Raw genomic sequence first — 19,210 nt, 5'->3', positions numbered from 1 at the left:
AAAATGGGTTGGAAAGCGCGTGAACAGAAAGTGTCCTGTTTCTTCACTCTCACGTGGCTCACAGATGCTTAAGATAAAGAGTTCTATTGACAGTCATTACAGAGAGTGCACACGCGCGCGCACACACATACTTGTACTTCTATCTTTGAGGGCATACTCATTGACATAATGCACTCTCTAGTCCCTTACCCTTATCTTAACCATCACAATTACACGCCTGACCCCAACCTCAATCCTCACCCGAACCCTAACCTAAAAATCATTCGAACCTGAACCCTAAAAATAAGTCTTAACACCCAAACAGCCCTTTGAAAAAGCGAGGACCAGCCAAAATGACCTCAATCTGTCGGTAAAAAATATATTCCAGTCCTCAATATGTAGCAAGTACAAGAACACACACAAGAAGGTTTTTAGGAGACCAAGCGTGTACTGTGAGGAACATGAAGAAAACTTCATAACGGCCATGACAGTGCAGCTGGGCAGTTTACTTTTCTCTCTCTCTCTCTCTCTCTCACACACACACACACACACACACACACACACGAGTCTGGACTGTAAGATTAAACATACATTAATCATAAATACAAGTCTGAACCCTGAGGTATCAATGGAATGTCCAATCTCTTGCTTCTCTTACACACTTATTACATCAGAACCTCTCACACAACCTCTCAGTCAGACTATCATACATTCTCTCTCTCTCTCTCTCTCTCTCACACACACACACACACACACACACACACACACACACACACACACACACACACACCTCTCATGCCTTTCCCAATCACATACCTCACATTGTGTCACCAGAAATGACGACAAACACTCCAACACACACTCACACTAAGAACCGAAGTGGCATGGTGTTTACACACACACACACACACACACACGAATGTCGACCAGCCATCCAACTACTTTCCCTATTTTAGACATTGCAAGTGAGAGAGAGAGAGAGAGAGAGACAGAAAAAGAGAGAGACAGAGACAGACAGAAAAAGAGAGAGACAGAGAGAGACAGAAAGACAGACAGACAGAAGGGGGGGACCACCTGTGTTTTCTTTCTCTCTCTTTCTCCCCCCCCCATCTGTCCCTCTGAGTTACATGTTGGTCCTGGGATTGAGATGCTGGCCTCTTCTGCCCCTCGGACTTGCTTGATCCATCCTGGTGCCCTGTGTCTGGTCCGAGTTTTATCGCATAGCTCCTGTGGAGGACGGCCCCATGAGGACAGTTGAGGGTTATACCTGGAGGATGCTCTGGACTCTTATGGCCCTTTTCCACTACCCTTTTTCAGCTCACTTCAGCTCGCTTCAGCTCACTTCAGCCCGACACGGCTCGCGTTTCGACTACCAAAAACCAGCACGACTCAGCTCGCTTCAGCCCTGCTTAGCCCCTAAAACTCGCACCGGTTTGGAGTGGGGCTGAAGCGAGCCAAAGCGAGCGGAGTGAGGTTGGGGGCGTGAGCAGACACTCCCCTGTGCACTGATTGGTGAGGAGGAGTGTCCTCACATGCCCACACACGCCCCGCGAGCGCGCTGGGATCTGTAAACACCGCAAACCCGGAAGGAGAAGAATTACGAATTACGAGAATTTCTGAAGCCTTATGCGCCTCGCCTCATCTATACGCTCTTGCCAGTATCTGTTGGCGTTGTCGGTGACAACAAGCCACAGCACCAAGACCAGCAACACTAACGACTCCATGTCCTCCATGTTTATTGTTTACTATCCGGGTCGTGAGACTACCGCTTAAAAACTCACTGATGTCACTGTTTGCGCTGCTTAACGACATCACCTGACGTCCACCCACTTTCGCTAACTCCACCCAATGTGTCCACCCACTTCCAGCCAGCACGGTTCAGCGCGGTTGTAGTCGAAATGCAACTCCAACAGCCCCGCTCAGCCCGACTCAGCACGGCACGGCTCAGCCCGACTCAGCCGCGTTTGTAGTGGAAAAGCGGCATTACAGTAATGCTTTTATGGCTGAGGACTACAGTTGTCTTGCTAACTTTAGGACTGCAGTTGTCATGAACAGTTTTGCACTCAAGTTTCCATCAATGAAGAGTTTATAACATCAATGAAACTGTCTTCATGTTAAAACTGTTAATGTTATAGTCAGGCTGTCTGTTGTTGCCCAAATGAGGATGGGTTCCCTTTTGAGTCTGGTTCCTCCCGAGGTTTCTTCCTCATGTCGTCTGAGGGAGTTTTTCCTTGCCGCCATCGCCACAGGATAGTCATTGGGGATAGATTAGGGATAAAATTAGCTCATGTTTTAAGTCGTTCAAATTCTGTAAAGCTGCTTTGCGACAATGTTTATTGTTAAAAGTGCTATACAAACAAACTTGACTTGACTTCATTAAATCATACACTATTAGTGAGTCATGTGCCAATATTATATCAGCCAAACCTTTTCCCTTATCAATAGATCGATAGATAGCTTTATGAAACTCAAGATCCACTCAGCTGATGCTGGTTTCCATTGGAGAGGAGTATAAACTTAGGTTAATAATCTAATATCTACATTATTAAATTCATAAAATACAGAAAATATTTAAAGTAATATACAATATAGTGAGACAAATGCATTATAAATTCAATTTATAAAAATCTCTCAATACCAGGGCGGCACGGTGGTGTAGTGGTTAGCGCTGTCGCCTCACAGCAAGAAGGTCCTGGGTTCGAGCCCCCGTGGCCGGCGAGGGCCTTTCTGTGTGGAGTTTGCATGTTCTCCCCGTGTCCGTGTGGGTTTCCTCCGGGTGCTCCGGTTTCCTCCACAGTCCAAAGACATGCAGGTTAGGTTAACTGGTGACTCTAAATTGCCCGTAGGTGTGAATGTGAGTGTGAATGGTTGTCTGTGTCTATGTGTCAGCCCTGTGATGACCTGGCGACTTGTCCAGGGTGTACCCCGCCTTTCGCCCGTAGTCAGCTGGGATAGGCTCCAGCTCGCCTGCGACCCTGTAGAACAGGATAAAGCGGCTACAGATGATGAGATGAGATGAAAAATGAAGTATGAAAGCTCAAATATGTTTCTCAAACTTTTATAGATCTCATCTTGCACATAATGACACGACCGCCATCCATGAAAACATGCAATGCTCCTGCAGATTCATCCAAAATCAGGAATCTTACAGACAGGCATCCTGAGAAAAATGTCATGTCCTATTTGACTAAAAAGCAGCCAGTAACACTGACACTACTGCGGCGTCCACACTAACAGTATCGTGCATCTTAAATATTGCAACGTATTTTATTGCCTACTGAGTACTGAATCATATTCCCTTTACAGATACTGATCTCACAGGAACACTTTCAAAACCCAAACATCCCTTCATTTTATTCTTAATAATAAAACTTTTCATTTTAATGCAGTTAATGGGTCTGACAGACGTTCCTGGGTCAATATTTTTGTGGAGCTTAAGTTACATTTGTTCAGTTCATCGCAATCATGACCATATGACACCACGACGGAATCATACAGTTTATCCATCAATCCAAGTGGTCGGCAGCTTGGGCGTGAACTTGGCTACTGGTTTTAAGGACAGAAATGTTAACTGACCAAGCAAGCAAGCAAACAAACAAACAGATAGAAAAGATCCAGTCATTACTGCTGATGTTTAACTAACTATCTAGCACAGTCTAAGTTACTGCACTGCTGTGTCTCAACCAACAAAGCCTGCTTGTTGTTAAACTCGTATACTGCAGGCATGTAACGATTCACCCAATTCATGATTCAATTCGATTCACGTTACTGGGTTCATGATTTGATTTTCCCATGATATTTTTGAAAAAATAAAAATAATTAAGAGATTTATTACTAAAAAAAAAATAATGCAACATATATTTCCTATTCTTTATCAACATAAACATTCTTGCATTAAATAAAAAAAGTCTCAATTTTCTTAATAACCAACTATTTAACAATTATTCCACGAAATCAAATTGTAAGTGAGCTGATAGCCGACGAGGCGCATAGCATTGAGTTGGCTATAAGCCATGTACGACGAGACTGATTCTATCCACATTCAATGGATTTTGAGAAAGAGAGCATTTTTATTTTTTGCAAATTCGATAAATAAAAATTTATACAAAACGTCTGATAAAATAATTTCCATTTTGGCGGACTTCTTAAAAACCTATCAATGGCGGCATGAATTGACTTTCGTGCTGTTTTTTTGTAGAAAGTGCCGTCTTGCCGAGGTCTAGAATAGCTTTAGATATTTATTTAATTCTTCCTTGGACATTTCAGATCTGTAAATTTTCAAACTTCTTTAAGCTTTTGAACCAGTCTAGAAAAAGAAAAAAAATTTATTTGAATGCTTAAAGATGAAGAAAGTAAACAAACCGGCAAAATGACAGGAGCAATTTGTGAAAAATGCTATCATTATAATTCTGGAAAAATGAAGAAAAATTATTAAAAAAAAAAAAAGATACGTTCTGACCGTCAAGTACTTTCATTCCATATTTTGTTGTTGCTTTTTTTTTTGGACTTTTGGGGGTTTTGTTTTCGAATAGAGTTTTTATTTCACCCTTGTTTTTTTTCAGCAACACGCGCTGCCATTTTGTTTTTCTCTACTCGCGGTACATGAGCTGATATCCTAGTAATAGACTAGCCAGTCAGAGCGCGCGATTGGTCATATCCAGTGAATGTGGCTAGAATAAAAGTTATTTACCCACATTTGTAAAAGCTGCAATAAAAGCATAACAGCCTGTTAATGAAATATTCCTTTTATTAAAACTGAAAAAAGTTAACAAATAAAGCTTTTCTTAAACTTGTATGAACATTTCTACTACGTCCATTTGCTTCTCTTTTCTTTAGTTTGCAGCAGTCTGTAAAAAGGGAGCTCTGATTTCTTGTTAAATCTATTTGTACAGTCAATCACACAACTAGTCTTTCATATTTTAGGTCTTTTTTTGGGTGTTTTCGCAACATTAGAGCTGTGTTACTTCCGCCTATGGTGAAGTCAACGGCATTCCTGCTATTCTGCTGTCTTAAAAAAAATACAAAAATTCGGAAAAACTAAGCTTACACAACCTGATAATCACAATTCATTTTATCAGTTTGAATAGTCAAATTTGTCTTGCAATTTATTGTTGCATGATATATCGTTACATGCCTAATACATGGTACAATTAAGGTGAGTATTTTATTCTGTGCATGACATCAAGTCAAAGAGATTAAAATGAAAAGCATATGTTGATGCCATATGATCGAGTTCGTAATTCCCTGATCAAATTTAGCTTGGACACAAGAACGCTCATTATGCAGCAAATCACAGTTATTCAGCAGGGAAAGCAGCACCACCAAATGAATGGGTGCTAAAACAAATGGATCCACTGTGACATCAGACGTCTGATCACCGACTACAGAAATAAATTTACTCCTGATGTAAATATAGATTTAGTTTCTGTGTAGGAGTTGATTGCAGGTTATCGCTCTGACCGCCATCCTACAGCTGGGACACCATATGCATAGTGTATGGCGTAAACTCACCTGACACATCAATCCAGTCCATTTTTGGTCATGTGTGTCAGGGGCTGAGGACAGCTTGCTGACAAGCCTCCTCTCCTCCTCTAACAAGCACTTTATTCAACACCAGACATGACTCCCTCCTCCCTCCATTCATTCACTCTACTGTAAGGTTTCTCAACTCTCGAATCTCGAGGACCTGCGCGGTTGAAAGACCCTGAACATCTGGATCACAAAAACAGCACAATGTACCAAACTCACAATACATCAATCCATCCAGGATCATGCATGAACTCTCCACAATCACCAGGCAGTGCACACGGACACTGTGGGGTCAACAACCCAGAATGAAAGCAACTCAGACTAAATTGGTCAAAATCAGATGATGAAACCAGCGTTTCCTGTTCCAAGGGTCAATAAACCTTATCTGTAGCGGTCTTAGCTTTTGGTCCAGATCTCACTATCGGTTTTCTGATGTGACTTGCCCATGTTTTATCCTATTCTAGTTCCAGATAAATTTTAATTACTCACTGTACACGTGTATTTAAAAAAAAAAAATCAACTGTGAGCTACTGCTCACTTGCGTATCCCCCGCTCTCGCTTATATCAGAACGCAAGCAATCGAAGGAATAGGACACTTATTATCAATGTTGACTTCAACAAATAATGAACCCTGAAACAAGTAAGTAAAGAGCAGTGTCTCTCCCCAGGGATTTCAAATAGGATCCTGCTAAACTGTCATTCTGAAATAGCATTTTGCCTCTTGAAATAACATCAAAATCCACGCTATATGTTTCGTAAATACATTCAGTCAGTAAACAGGAAGTTGATGTGCGACAGACCTGAAAACGGTATACACGGTATAGAACCCCAAGCTGAAGCGCACTACCAAATATCAAGCAGTTGTGATTCATAGTTGCTGAGAAAAAAGTGTTACGAAAATTTTGTAAATCCATGCTACGTTTCGTAAATGAGTGATTCCACGCTTATGGGTACTGAAATGGGGACATGAACTTATTTTTAAAAATTCACCTAAAACCATTTCTTTTTTTACGATCAGGTCACAAAGCATGTAATCTTTAATGAATGATATGTTAAAAGATAACTTTAATTTTCTGAGATGTAATAAAAACATATTTATATGCCAAAGTCAGAACGTAACAGAAGTGTTATGGACATATATATTCTCAATTTTAACAATGTAGAATTACTTTTTGAAACATAGGAAGGTGATGTTTTAGCAAATATAATTAATAAACATGTGTAGTAGAATAAACATACACATTCTTTCAATAAGATTAACATGGTATATAGCTAGATTGTAATTAATTTGTAACAGACGTGAGATGGACAATCGTAACAGAAGTAATGTAACAGACATCATTTTGGAACTCATAGGCTTGACTTTGGCATATAAATATGCTTTTATTACATCTCAGAAAATTAAAGTTATCTTTTAACATATCATTCATTAAAGATTACATGTTTTGTGACCTGATGGTAAAAAAAGAAATGGTTTTAGGTGAATAAGTTCATGTCCCCATTTCAGTACCCATAAGCATGGAATCACTCAAATACATTCAGTTGGTAAACAGGAAGTTGATGTGCGACAGACCTGAAAACGGTATACACGGTATAGAACCCCAAGCTGAAGCTCGCTACCAAATATCAAGCAGTTGTGATTCGTAGTTGCTGAGAAAAAAGTGTTACGAAAATTTTGTAAATCCATGCTACATTTCGTAAATACATTCAGTCGGTAAACAGGAAGTCGATGTGCGACAGACCTGAAAACAGTATACATGGTATAGAACCCCAAGCTGAAGCGAGGTACCAAGTAGCTATTACGGTATTTGTGGTTGCTGAGAAAAAGGGTGTTTCAGACAGACGGAGATACAAACGAACAGACAGAGGTAAACCAGTATACCCCCCTCCTTCAGAGGTCAAGGTGAAGGCTTTTCTTTCTTTCTTTCTTTTTCTTTCTTTCTTTCTTTCCCTTCTTGTTGGTACAGTACACAGTTAAAACGAAACTACGTTTATCCAGGATCATGGTGCAACATTAACCATCACAGGACTACAAATCTACATATAAAGTGCAAGAGTGCAGCGAGTGCAAACATCGCAGACTATAAACTACACAAAACAAAGTGCAAACAACATGGACAGTGCAAAAACGACAACGAGCACAAACAGACAGTACAGTACCAACCAGTACCTGTTAGTGATGTGCGGAAAGTTTAAGCGTGCATTTTGAGGTAACATATGTCAAAAGAAATGTAAACATTGTGTTATGGCCCTGGTCACACTATTGGTCCCACTCCAAAAAACATGTCTAAGCTCCTATTAGATCATGTTAGATCTTTATCACCAAAAGCACAACATGTCCTAATAGTGTTTGTATAGGACTAGCTTGGGTAGCATCATGATATTTGTTTTCTGATCTATTCCCAGGTGACCACAGTCACCCAAAGCCTCCCATGTGGCCATACGCCGTGCTGTGCGTAGATACAGGACCAGATAGGAACTGTTGAGAGTTTTTGCCTCCAAATTTCCTGTTGGTTGGATGACTAACAGTTGATAGTTTAAATGTGGAGTAAGACTCAAGCTGCATGTTGAATGTCAGTCTCACCAGGTGCAATGCAAACCCACAGTTCCGTTCGTGAAATTTTGCGTAAACAACTTTATTTCTAGTAGGCCGCTGTGTCCCCACAGGTAAGGACTGGAGTCGTTCGAAATGCTCTCGGAGAAGGCGGAGTCTAACACACATAGGTGTAACACACAGACTTCTGAAACACTGAGAATTTTAAGATGTGCCATTTGGCCAAAGTCCATTCAACTATTTTCCATAAACATTTATGTCCCATAGGGAATTTTAATTGCCTCTGTAACCGGGGTTCTGATTCTGCAGAAATCTTCAAGTTTTGCCACAGAGAAAGTGTGTTTACCGCGTGTGCATCATTGACAAGCCGAGCTAAAGTGAATGTTCAAAACATTGAGTTTCCACCACCACCTTCTTATTTGAGGGTCATTCCATGCCAAATCAATAGTACATCTGACAAATTTATGCTCGACCATCTCAGATTTCAATGAAATTTGGAGGGCTCAGAGATACTATTAAAAGAAGTTAATCCCCAAAATTTAAGCTTCCTCTCTCCAACGGTTTCAGAGATACAGGCATTTGAATTTTTCAATTTTTTTGCATTTTGCTCAAAACATACATATTTCAAAGTGTAATATAATCTTTATTATGCAAGAAAGAAACCTAAAATTTTGCACAGAGAGACTCAATGTCTTGTACTACAAGCTTCAACTTAGAATTTCAATGGTCATTGTATATTGGATGGTGATTTTAACAAGGAAATTAAAAAGACAAATTTGCATTTTTTGCATTTTTAATTCATTCTGGAAGCTTGCCTGTGGCAGTAATGCTTAAACTAAGAATGTTATTCAAATCTACACAGAAATATCTACCAATTTCAGTTTTACCAAGTCTCCACTATTCCTAGTTTGTCTGTAATAGGGTTTTGAAATTCGCCGATTTCTAAAACATGCCATTTTCAGTAGCAAGAAATCCAATGTGGCATAGCAGTTAGGAACTTGTAAATTTTTTTCAGTAATCCCCAAGACCCATATTTTATATTTCCAAATTTTTGTTCTGTGTCTCTCAAGTATTTTTAAACTACAGGGGTTTAAAAAATCCATTTTCACCAAATTCAAATTTTTTATATATTTTCATATAACTGATATTTGAGGGTTAATAAATGATAAATAAATAATAAAAGCTGCATATGGCAAAGCAAAGCTGCAATGAGTAGAAGAAACTTTACGTTCTAAAATGAAATTTTATTAATTAATGAAATTTGCTCCAAACTATACTGAGAGAGTGTATTTAACTTAGAATTTCTGTTGTATGTTAGTTTATGGCAGTCAGAATCTTTCTTTAGTCCAATTCCTATAGAACAGGGAGGAAGTTCAGACATTTCTAGATGTCTAAGAACAAACTCATTTATACTGATCTCAAATTGAAAGCAACTACAATTAAATTCCCTAGTCAACTATTCAAAATATCCAATCCTTGCAAAGAAACACATTCAGTTAATAACATTGGTAAATTTTCTCAGTGCTCTGTATTACAATGTATTTAATATAATCCAAGCAATATAATGTTATCTGAACAAGTATGCAGTTTACAGACTCTAAAACTATAAGATATGAGCCACCTGTTCTGGTATCAAAGGTCACCTATTGTGCTGTGTTGATACTGATAAGGCTGGCTGTTGACTGGTACACAATAGCTGGTCATTGATTGCTAATGTTACACAGTCTTAGATTAAAATCAATTTACAAATAATTAATACTGAGCATTAATTGAAATTTATTTAAAATTGAGGAAGAAACATGTCTCCTAACCTACTTGAGCCTTATTGAAGCATTTATTAACCCTCAAATATCAGTTATATGAAAATATATAAAAAATTTGAATTTGGTGAAAATGGATTTTTTAAACCCCTGTAGTTTAAAAATACTTGAGAGACACAGAACAAAAATTTGGAAATATAAAATATGGGTCTTGGGGATTACTGAAAAAAATTTACAAGTTCCTAACTGCTATCCCACATTGGATTTCTTGCTACTGAAAATGGCATGTTTTAGAAATCGGCGAATTTCAAAACCCTATTACAGACAAACTAGGAATAGTGGAGACTTGGTAAAACTGAAATTGGTAGATATCTCTGTGTAGATTTGAATAACATTCTTAGTTTAAACATTACTGCCACAGGGAAGCTTCCAGAATGAGTTAAAAATGCAAAAAATGCAAATTTGTCTTTTTAATTTCCTTGTTAAAATCACCATCTCAATGACCATTGAAATTCTAAGTTGAAGCTTGTAGTACAAGACATTGAGTCCCTCTATGCAAAATTTTAGGTTTCTATCTTGCATAATAAAGATTATATTACACTTTGAAATATGTATGTTTTGAGCAAAAAACAAAAAAAAAATTGAAAAATTCAAACGCCTGTATATCTGAAATTATTGGTGATAGGAAGCTCAAGTTTTGGGGATTAACTTCTTTTAATAGTATCTCTGAGCCCTCCAAATTTCATTAAAATCTGAGATGGTCGAGCATAACCTCTTGTTGATTTGGCATGGAATGACCCTTGAAGCAGAAGAGCCGTCTTGTTGCTTCATTCAGATGCCTGGGTCCCATTAAGCTCTCCCTCCTTCCCTGGGATTTGTTAACTTCAGGGCATTAGGAAATCAAAAAACGTTTAGTACTAGGGACATATAAGGATGGTTCAGTTTTCTCCCTTGTGCAACATAATTGGGACCAATAACATGACCAGGGCCCTATTGTAAACATTATAAAAAGTGATTATGCATTATTGTTCACTGTGCATAAACTGCAGTGTGAGTGGTGTGACAACAATCCATGCGCATCAGTTATTGTGCATTAATAATTTTTTTATTACAACATTCATATGATCATTATCATAATTAAACTGGTCATCAGAATCAGGATCAGAATCAGGATCAAGATCAGCATGAGAATCGGGATCTGTATTAGGATCAGAATCAGCAAGAGGATCAGGATCAGAAATAAGCATGAGGATCAGGATCAGAATCAGCAAGAGGATCAGGATCAGAATCAGCAAGAGGATCAGGATCAGAATCAGCAAGAGGATCAGGATCAGCATGAGGATCAGGATCAACATGAGGATCAGGATCAGCATGAGGATCAGAATCAGGCTTAGGATCAGAATCAGCACGATCAGGATTAGGATCAGAATCAGCATGATCAGGATCAGAATCAGGATCAGAATCAGCATGAGGATCAGAATCAGGATCAGCATGAGGATCAGAATCAGGATCAGAATTTGCATGATCAGGATTAGGATCAGAATCAGAATCAGGATCAGCATGAGGATCAGAATCAGGATCAGCATGAGGATCAGAATCAGCATGAGGATCAGAATCAGGATCAGCATGAGGATCAGAATCAGCATGAGGAACAGAATCAGGATCAGCATGAGGATCAGAATCAGGATCAGCATCAGCATGATCAGGATTAGGATCAGAATCAGCATGAGGATCAGAATCAGCATGAGGATCAGAATCAGGATCAGCATGAGAATCAGAATCAGGATCAGCATGAGGATCAGAATCAGCATCAGCATGATCAGGATTAGGATCAGAATCAGCATGAGGATCAGAATCAGCCTCAGGATCAGCATGAGGATCAGAATCAGTATGATTAGGATTAGAATCAGGATCGGGATCAGTCTTAGGAACGGGATCAGAATCACAGGTTTTGGAACATTTAGGAAATGAGATGCATGAAGCACAATCAACAGTCTGTCTCTGGAGGTCAGACCCGAGTTGAGCAAAGTGAAAACTGTTTCTTGCTGGTTATACTCTAATTTCAGGAAAAAGTCATGTGTGTCCAAAACAAACAAACAAACAAACAAACAAACCAATTACAACTCAATATTGACTGGAAATGAAATGATCCAGTGTAGGTAAGAAAGCCATGGTTCATGCATCTCCTCCTCAGGATCAAACTCAACTCTGCAGCATCCTTCAGACATCAGAAATGACCTCATTTACCTTTCCAAAGTAAACATCAGCCCTGTCTACAGCCCCACACTTTCCTGCACAGGACTGCTGCATGATCTCCCATCAAACACACACAAAGGCCTGCTTTAACCAAACCAAACCCTCCAGCTGGAGAGCACAGAGCCTGGGAGTGAGAGGTGTTGGGTGTGAGAATGAGGAGTACCGCTGAGTCTGGGCTCGGTTTTGCGCCGGGATCTGTCCTTCCCCCGGAGTCTGGATAAAGTCCTCTTCAGCAAAGGCTCAGCCATTCCCGGACCCGGTTATTATTATTATTATTATTATAATTATTATTCCGCCCTGCTGAGCCGAACGGAGCACAGCACGCGCCTGAAATGATGAAAAATCAATCTATACAAAAATAAAAGCTGCTGAACTAAACTTCCCTCCGCATCTTCTCCTCCTGCCCGCACTGCGCCCGCATCTCTGCGCCAACTCCAGCAGCTCGCACAGGAAATGAATTCCACGGATTCTTTCCCAAACTTTTTTTTTTTTGGCCTCGCCTCCACTCCCGAGGGTTTCTGGGAAATGGAGTTCGCAGTGGTGAGCACTGTCACCTCACAGTCAGAAGGTTCTGGGTTCGAATCTCACAGGCTTTTCTGAATGGACTCTGCATGTTCTTTCTCCCAGTGTCTGTGTGGGTTTCCTCCGGGTGCTCTGGTTTCCCCCACAGTCCAGAGACATGCAGATGAGGTAAAATCCCCAGCCACTGGGGTTGGACAAGCCAGAGTGTACAGAGGCGATTCTAGAGTCTGTTGTGGCCCCAAGCAAACATTTCCAAGGGGCCCTTCTGACCAGTGTTCATCACCAATATGTTATAAATAATCTGACACCAACGAAAAATGTATGAAACCAAAGTTGTTTAAATTCCATATGTGAAATACAATGGTAAAGAACAATAAAAAACAAAATAAATAAGCCCTCGGGCCCCGACTCTCGGAGGGCCCTTGGGCCAGGGGGCCCCAAGCAGTTGCCTGCCTTGCCTGTTCACAAGCTGCGCGTCTGAGTGTGTACTTAGTGCCAGTCCCAAGCCTGGATAGACTGGGGAGGGTTGTGTCAGGAAGGGCATCTGGTGTAAAACCTATGCCAAATCAAATATGTGGAACAGATCCGCTGTGGCGACCCTGAATAGGAACAGCTGAAAGAAGAAGAGGAGTGGCAATGCTGTATGCCTCACGCCTGCTTGACCGTTAGCATGTTCATGGACTTTTTTTTTTTAATAAAATTTTAAACACATTCAACTTACTGAAATATCAACCTTGGGTAGTTTGCACATTAGTGACAGGAACACTGGAAACTGCTTTGCACACGCACACATGCATGTGTGTGTGTGTGTGTGTGTGTGTGTGTGTGTGTAGGTTAGGGTTAGGTATTAAAAAAAAAATCACACAGTTCTCTCACGCGCCTTCCTTATATAATAACAATTCCCTCACGAGATTTCATGAACAAATATAGTGAGGTTCTGCCACTAAAAAGCAGTTGTCATTCAAACTTTATTATTTAACATTTTGTTTCATCAGGGTTGTGGTACTCGAGTCCGACTCGTGCCCTAATTTTAAGGACTCGTGATGTGACTTGACTTGGACTTGAGCACTGATGACTCGGATTCGTACATTAACTGCATTCGGACTCGTAAATTGGAGACGAGGACTTGGATTTTTTTCTTTATTTTTTGGAACGTCATAATAATTTGGCATAAGATATTTATACACTACCGTTCAAAAGTTTGGGGTCACTTTGAAATGTCCTTATTTTTGAAAGAAAAGCACTGTTCTTTTCAATGAAGATCACTTTAAACTAATCAGAAATCCACTCTATACATTGCTAATGTGGTAAATGACTATTCTAGCTGCAAATGTCTGGTTTTTGGTGCAATATCTCCATAGGTGTATAGAGGCCCATTTCCAGCAACTATCACTCCAGTGTTCTAAGGCTACGTTTACATTAGACCGTATCTGTCTCGTTTTCTTCGCGGATGCACTGTCCGTTTACATTAAACCGCCTGGAAACGCCGGGAAACGGGAATCCGCCAGCGTCCACGTATTCAGTCCAGATCGTGTCTGGTCCGGTGCTGTGTAAACATTCAGAATACGCGGATACGCTGTGCTGAGCTCTAGCTGGCGTCTCATTGGACAACGTCACTGTGACATCCACCTTCCTGATTCGCTGGCGTTGGTCATGTGACGCGACTGCTGAAAAACGGCGTGGACTTCCGCCTTGTATCACCTTTCATTAAAGAGTATAAAAGGATGAAAATACTGCAAATACTGATGCAAATACTGCCCATTGTGTAGTTATGATTGTCTTTAGGCTTGCCATCCTTCCACTTGCAAGTAGTAAGTGATATGCGCTGGGATCACACACACAGCGGCTCAGTCCCGAATCGTGGCTCTTGCACTTCACTCGCATGCTCTGTGAGCTGCGCAGGGCCGGAGTGCGCACCCTCCAGAGGGCACTCGCTGTTCAGGGCGGAGTGATTTGGAGCGCAGGATGCCTGCGGAGCCGAGCGTATCCGTGTATTGGTATTGCTGTGTGCACGCAAATCGTGTATTGGTGTTGCTGTGTGCACACTAATCATTTTAAAAACGTTAATCTGATGATCCGCTGATACGGTCTAATGTAAACATGGGCTAATGGTACAATGTGTTTGCCCATTGCCTCAGAAGGCTAATGGATGATTAGAAAACCCTTGTACAATCATGTTAGCACAGCTGAAAACAGTTGAGCTCTTTAGAGAAGCTATAAAACTGACCTTCCTTTGAGCAGATTGAGTTTCTGGAGCATCACATTTGTGGGGTCGATTAAATGCTCAAAATGGCCAGAAAAATGTCTTGACTATATTTTCTATTCATTTTACAACTTATGGTGGGAAATAAAAGTGTGACTTTTCATGGAAAACACAAAATTGTCTGGGTGACCCCAAACTTTTGAATGGTAGTGTATCTATATTAATTTTTAGACTAATTTCGTGTAAGAGTGTCACACCTGCGCGCCTTGGCGTGTGCATCAGATAGACTCTCAGGTGTGCTCCGGACAGCACACGCACCAAGTGGACTCTCGCACACGTGCCATAAACGATTCGCACCTGCACAGGATCAAGGTGTAATCAGCGCACCTATATAAAAACTGTGAAAACACACTTACTTTGCGAAGTATTGAGTTGCGTTGCCGACACATTACCGAGCCTTATTTCCTTGTTTGGTTTCCTGATTTCCTGTTTCTCGTCTTTGATTCTGCCGAGCCTACGATAGCCTGTTTGTGTCTCGCTCGACCTATCGCCTGTTTCACTGTTTTACGATTTTGCCTGCCATTCTGGATTGTTTACCGTCTTCACTTGTATTAATAAACACACCTTCTGCACTTACATCCGTCTCCCAGCCATCTCTGACAGAATAGTTCACACTCCCTGACAAAGAGAAGCACATTCACCTGTTCATACAGCATGTTCAGGAACAAACTAATGTTAATGGCGCTGAAACAGACACCGGCAAATGGTGCGGTTGGAGTCTTGTTCTCGGACTCGACTCGGATCAATCGTGGACTCAACTCGGACTCAAATTGAATTTTTTTTAATGACTTGTACTTTACTCAGACTTGAACACTGGGGTCTTGAGACTGGACTTGGACTCGAAGTTTAGTGACCCGACTACAGCACTGTGTTTCATTATAAATGATTGAATTTATTTTATTATCCATTTGTTCGTTTATTACTGGATAACACTAAACTTTGCTAGAAAGCAGTTCCTAGCTAACTTAGCTAGTTTAGCTTACAATGCAGGATATGTTATTTCTCTCAAATGCCAGATTTCTGTGTGGAGTTTGCATGTTCTCCCCATGTCTGCATGGGTGCTCCGGTTTCCTCCACAGTCCAAAGACATGCAGTTAGGTTAACTGGGTACTCTAAATTGTCCATGGATCAAGCTTGGAGAGGGATGGGCTCCGCCAAGTTTTAATGCCCTAGACACACCAATGATGGACTGTTAAAATGTCATCATTGGTGCCCTGATGGCCCTTGTCGGCTATGGGAAGAAGAAGAACCAAGTAAACAAACACAAGGCACATTTATCTCAAAATAAAACCTTTCATGAGCAACCATACAAAATAATCTAATTTCAGTGATGCTGTATTAATAGAATTCATACAGCTCCAAAATTAATGCCGTGCTTCATGATAATAAGCAATAAATTGGAGTGGTGTAGTGGCTAGCACTGTCGCCTCACAGCAAGAAGGTTCTGGGCTCGAACCTCATTGGCCAACAGGTGCAGCATGTTCTCCTTGTGTCTGTGTGGGTTTCCTCCGGGTGCTCCGGTTTCCTCCACAGTCCAAAGACATGCAGTTAGGTGAACTGGCTACTCTAAATTGGTTGGATGGGAACTGCTCCACATCCTTGATGTCCACCCTGAGTAACTCTCCTAAGCTAGCAAACAAATCTGCAGTAAACAGTCAACTATGGCTGACAAACAAGAAGAAGAAGAAGAGATAAAATGTACACAAAATGAATAACACACACAGGATGGGTTACAAAGGTGCTCCCCACACACAGACCTCCATATATAAAAGAATACAGTAATGCAGCAATCTGATTTTTGATGGCTTTTATGACTGTATGATGACTGTATGTATACCACCACAGGGAACCTGATCATAAGTGCAAGACACCGTATCTCATAAACACTTGACCATGAAATTTGTATCTTGATTTAGTTAAGATAAATGGGTTTATTATTATTATTATTATTATTATCTTTTTTTTAAATAATGTGGGGTTATTTACGAACACATTTCACACTCATCAGGAGCTCTGCTTTTAGGCAGTGCCTAAATATATATTAGTCTTGTTTTAGCCCAGTATTTCTTCAAACCTTTACATTTTAAAGGTGCTATATGTGAAAAGTTTAGCTTAAAACATTCCAAAATTAACTAAAATTATCCACAGAATGTGAAGAAATAACAGTTTTGAGGTTATGTCAAAGACATCTATGTATCGTGTTGCAGAGATAGCTACTGAAGTTAGTAAATTTGTCGTGTTGCCAGTTGTCTGCGCTGCCGAGGATCAGCACGCCCAGGCTCCCGCCTTTGCCTACCACCCGGCTCACAATGCACCCGACCCCGGTGCCTGTCCTTGCGGGTGGTGAGCCCACATGGTGGCAGACCATGTAATTTCTTCAGACTGTGCCTGGCTGGGCCCCGTGGACCGGTTGAGGTGGTTCAGGCATCTGATTAGGATGCCTCCTGGGTGCCTTCCTTTGGAGGTTTTCCGGGCACGTCCAACTGAGAGGAGACCTCAGGGTAGACCCAGAACACACTGGAGAGATTATATATCTCATCTGGCCTGGGAGTGCCTTGGGATCCCCCAGGAGGAACTGGAAAGCGTTGCTGGGGAGAAGGACACCTGGAATACCCTGGTTAGCCTGCTGCCAATGCGACCTGACTTCAGATAAGTGGAAGAAAATGGATGGATGGTGTTGCCAGTATTCTAATCAAGACACAGCAAGAATTTATGGCACTATGACTGCTTGGTCTGACATAGTGACCATTATGAAAGACAAAGGACTGTGCATTCCCTTGTTTCTTACAGTGGGCTTGGACACCCCAACATTCCGGTGATATGCTGACCCGAGTTTTTTGGGGTGTGGAGGATGAATTAGACAGGTGGCCAATTCTTACATATAGCACCAATAAAGTTAGAGTATATTTCATTGGTTTCAAAATTGCTGGCATCCCCCACTATTACATTCATGACATTTCGCAGAAGCTCTTATCCAGAGCAACATACAATATACCCAGAGCTGCCCGGGGAGCAGTTGGGGGTTCGGTGCCTTGCTCAGGTGCAGTTTAGCCATTCTTGCTGGTCTCAGGAATCAAACTGGTGACCTTTTGGTCCCAAGCTGCTTCTGTAACCATTAGGCCATGGCTTCCTGACAAGAACTGTTGAAGTCTCTTCTGGAGAGAATAACAGCACTGGTGTTTTTTGGTTGTAAAGCTTTTCTGTGTATGATTGTCTGATTAACCACCTGGCAGAGGCAACCAGGATGTAGAGTAAAATATCTCATTATCTCTAGCCACTTTATCCTGTTCTACAGGGTCGCAGGCAAGCTGGAGCCTATCCCAGCTGACTACAGACGAAAGGCAGGGTACACCCTGGACAAGTCGCCAGGTCATCACAGGGCTGACACATATACACAGACGACCATTCACACTCACACCTACGGTCAATTTAGAGTCACCAGTTAACCTAACCTGCATGTCTTTGGACTGTGGGGGAAACCGGAGCACCCAGAGGAAACCCACGCGGGCACGGGGAGAACATGCAAACTCCGCACAGAAAGGCCCTCGCCGGCCACGGGGCTCGAACCCAGACCTTCTTGCTGTGAGGCGAGAGCGCTAACCACTACACCACTGTGCCGCCCGAATAAAATATCCTGATATAGAATTCATGATATATTTTCAAGTTCCCTGGATAAATATCAAACATTTGGATCATTTTGACATTTTGGATTTCAACTGCTGGTTGGAAAAAGAGTTTTTTCTTTATCATTTTGCAAATAATCTTTCATTATCTTTATACGTTAATTGTATGTACCACCCCAATTCCAAAAAAGTTGGGACAAAGTACAAATTGTAAATAAAAACGGAATGCAATGATGTGGAAGTTTCAAAATTCCATATTTTATTCAGAATAGAACATAGATGACATATCAAATGTTTAAACTGAGAAAATGTATCATTTAAAGAGAAAAATTAGGTGATTTTCAATTTCATGACAACAACACATCTCAAAAAAGTTGGGACAAGGCCATGTTTACCACTGTGAGACATCCCCTTTTCTCTTTACAACAGTCTGTAAACGTCTGGGGACTGAGGAGACAAGTTGCTCAAGTTTAGGGATAGGAATGTTAACCCATTCTTGTCTAATGTAGGATTCTAGTTGCTCAACTGTCTTAGGTCTTTTTTGTCATATCTTCCGTTTTATGATGCGCCAAATGTTTTCTATGGGTGAAAGATCGGGACTGCAGGCTGGCCAGTTCAGTACCCGGACCCTTCTTCTACGCAGCCATGATGCTGTAATTGATGCAGTATGTGGTTTGGCATTGTCATGTTGGAAAATTCAAGGTCTTCCCTGAAAGAGACGTCG

General features: G+C 41.0%; 1 protein-coding gene across 1 annotated transcript in view; it reads right to left on the bottom strand.

Moving 5' to 3' along the window:
- Positions 1-12,482, bottom strand: part of LOC132898584 (rho GTPase-activating protein SYDE1) — a 75,688-nt gene extending 63,206 nt beyond the window's left edge. The window contains 1 exon segment of the mRNA XM_060940298.1: positions 12,242-12,482. Coding sequence (XP_060796281.1) covers positions 12,242-12,326 — 85 coding nt within the window. The 5' untranslated portion in view covers positions 12,327-12,482.
- Between the last annotated feature and the right edge of the window lie 6,728 nt (positions 12,483-19,210).

Source organism: Neoarius graeffei, chromosome 14 (assembly GCF_027579695.1).
Source record: "Neoarius graeffei isolate fNeoGra1 chromosome 14, fNeoGra1.pri, whole genome shotgun sequence".
Classification (NCBI taxonomy): Eukaryota; Metazoa; Chordata; class Actinopteri; order Siluriformes; family Ariidae; genus Neoarius; species Neoarius graeffei.
Note: the sequence above shows the minus strand (reverse complement) of the source record. Positions and strands in the feature narration are given on the sequence as shown.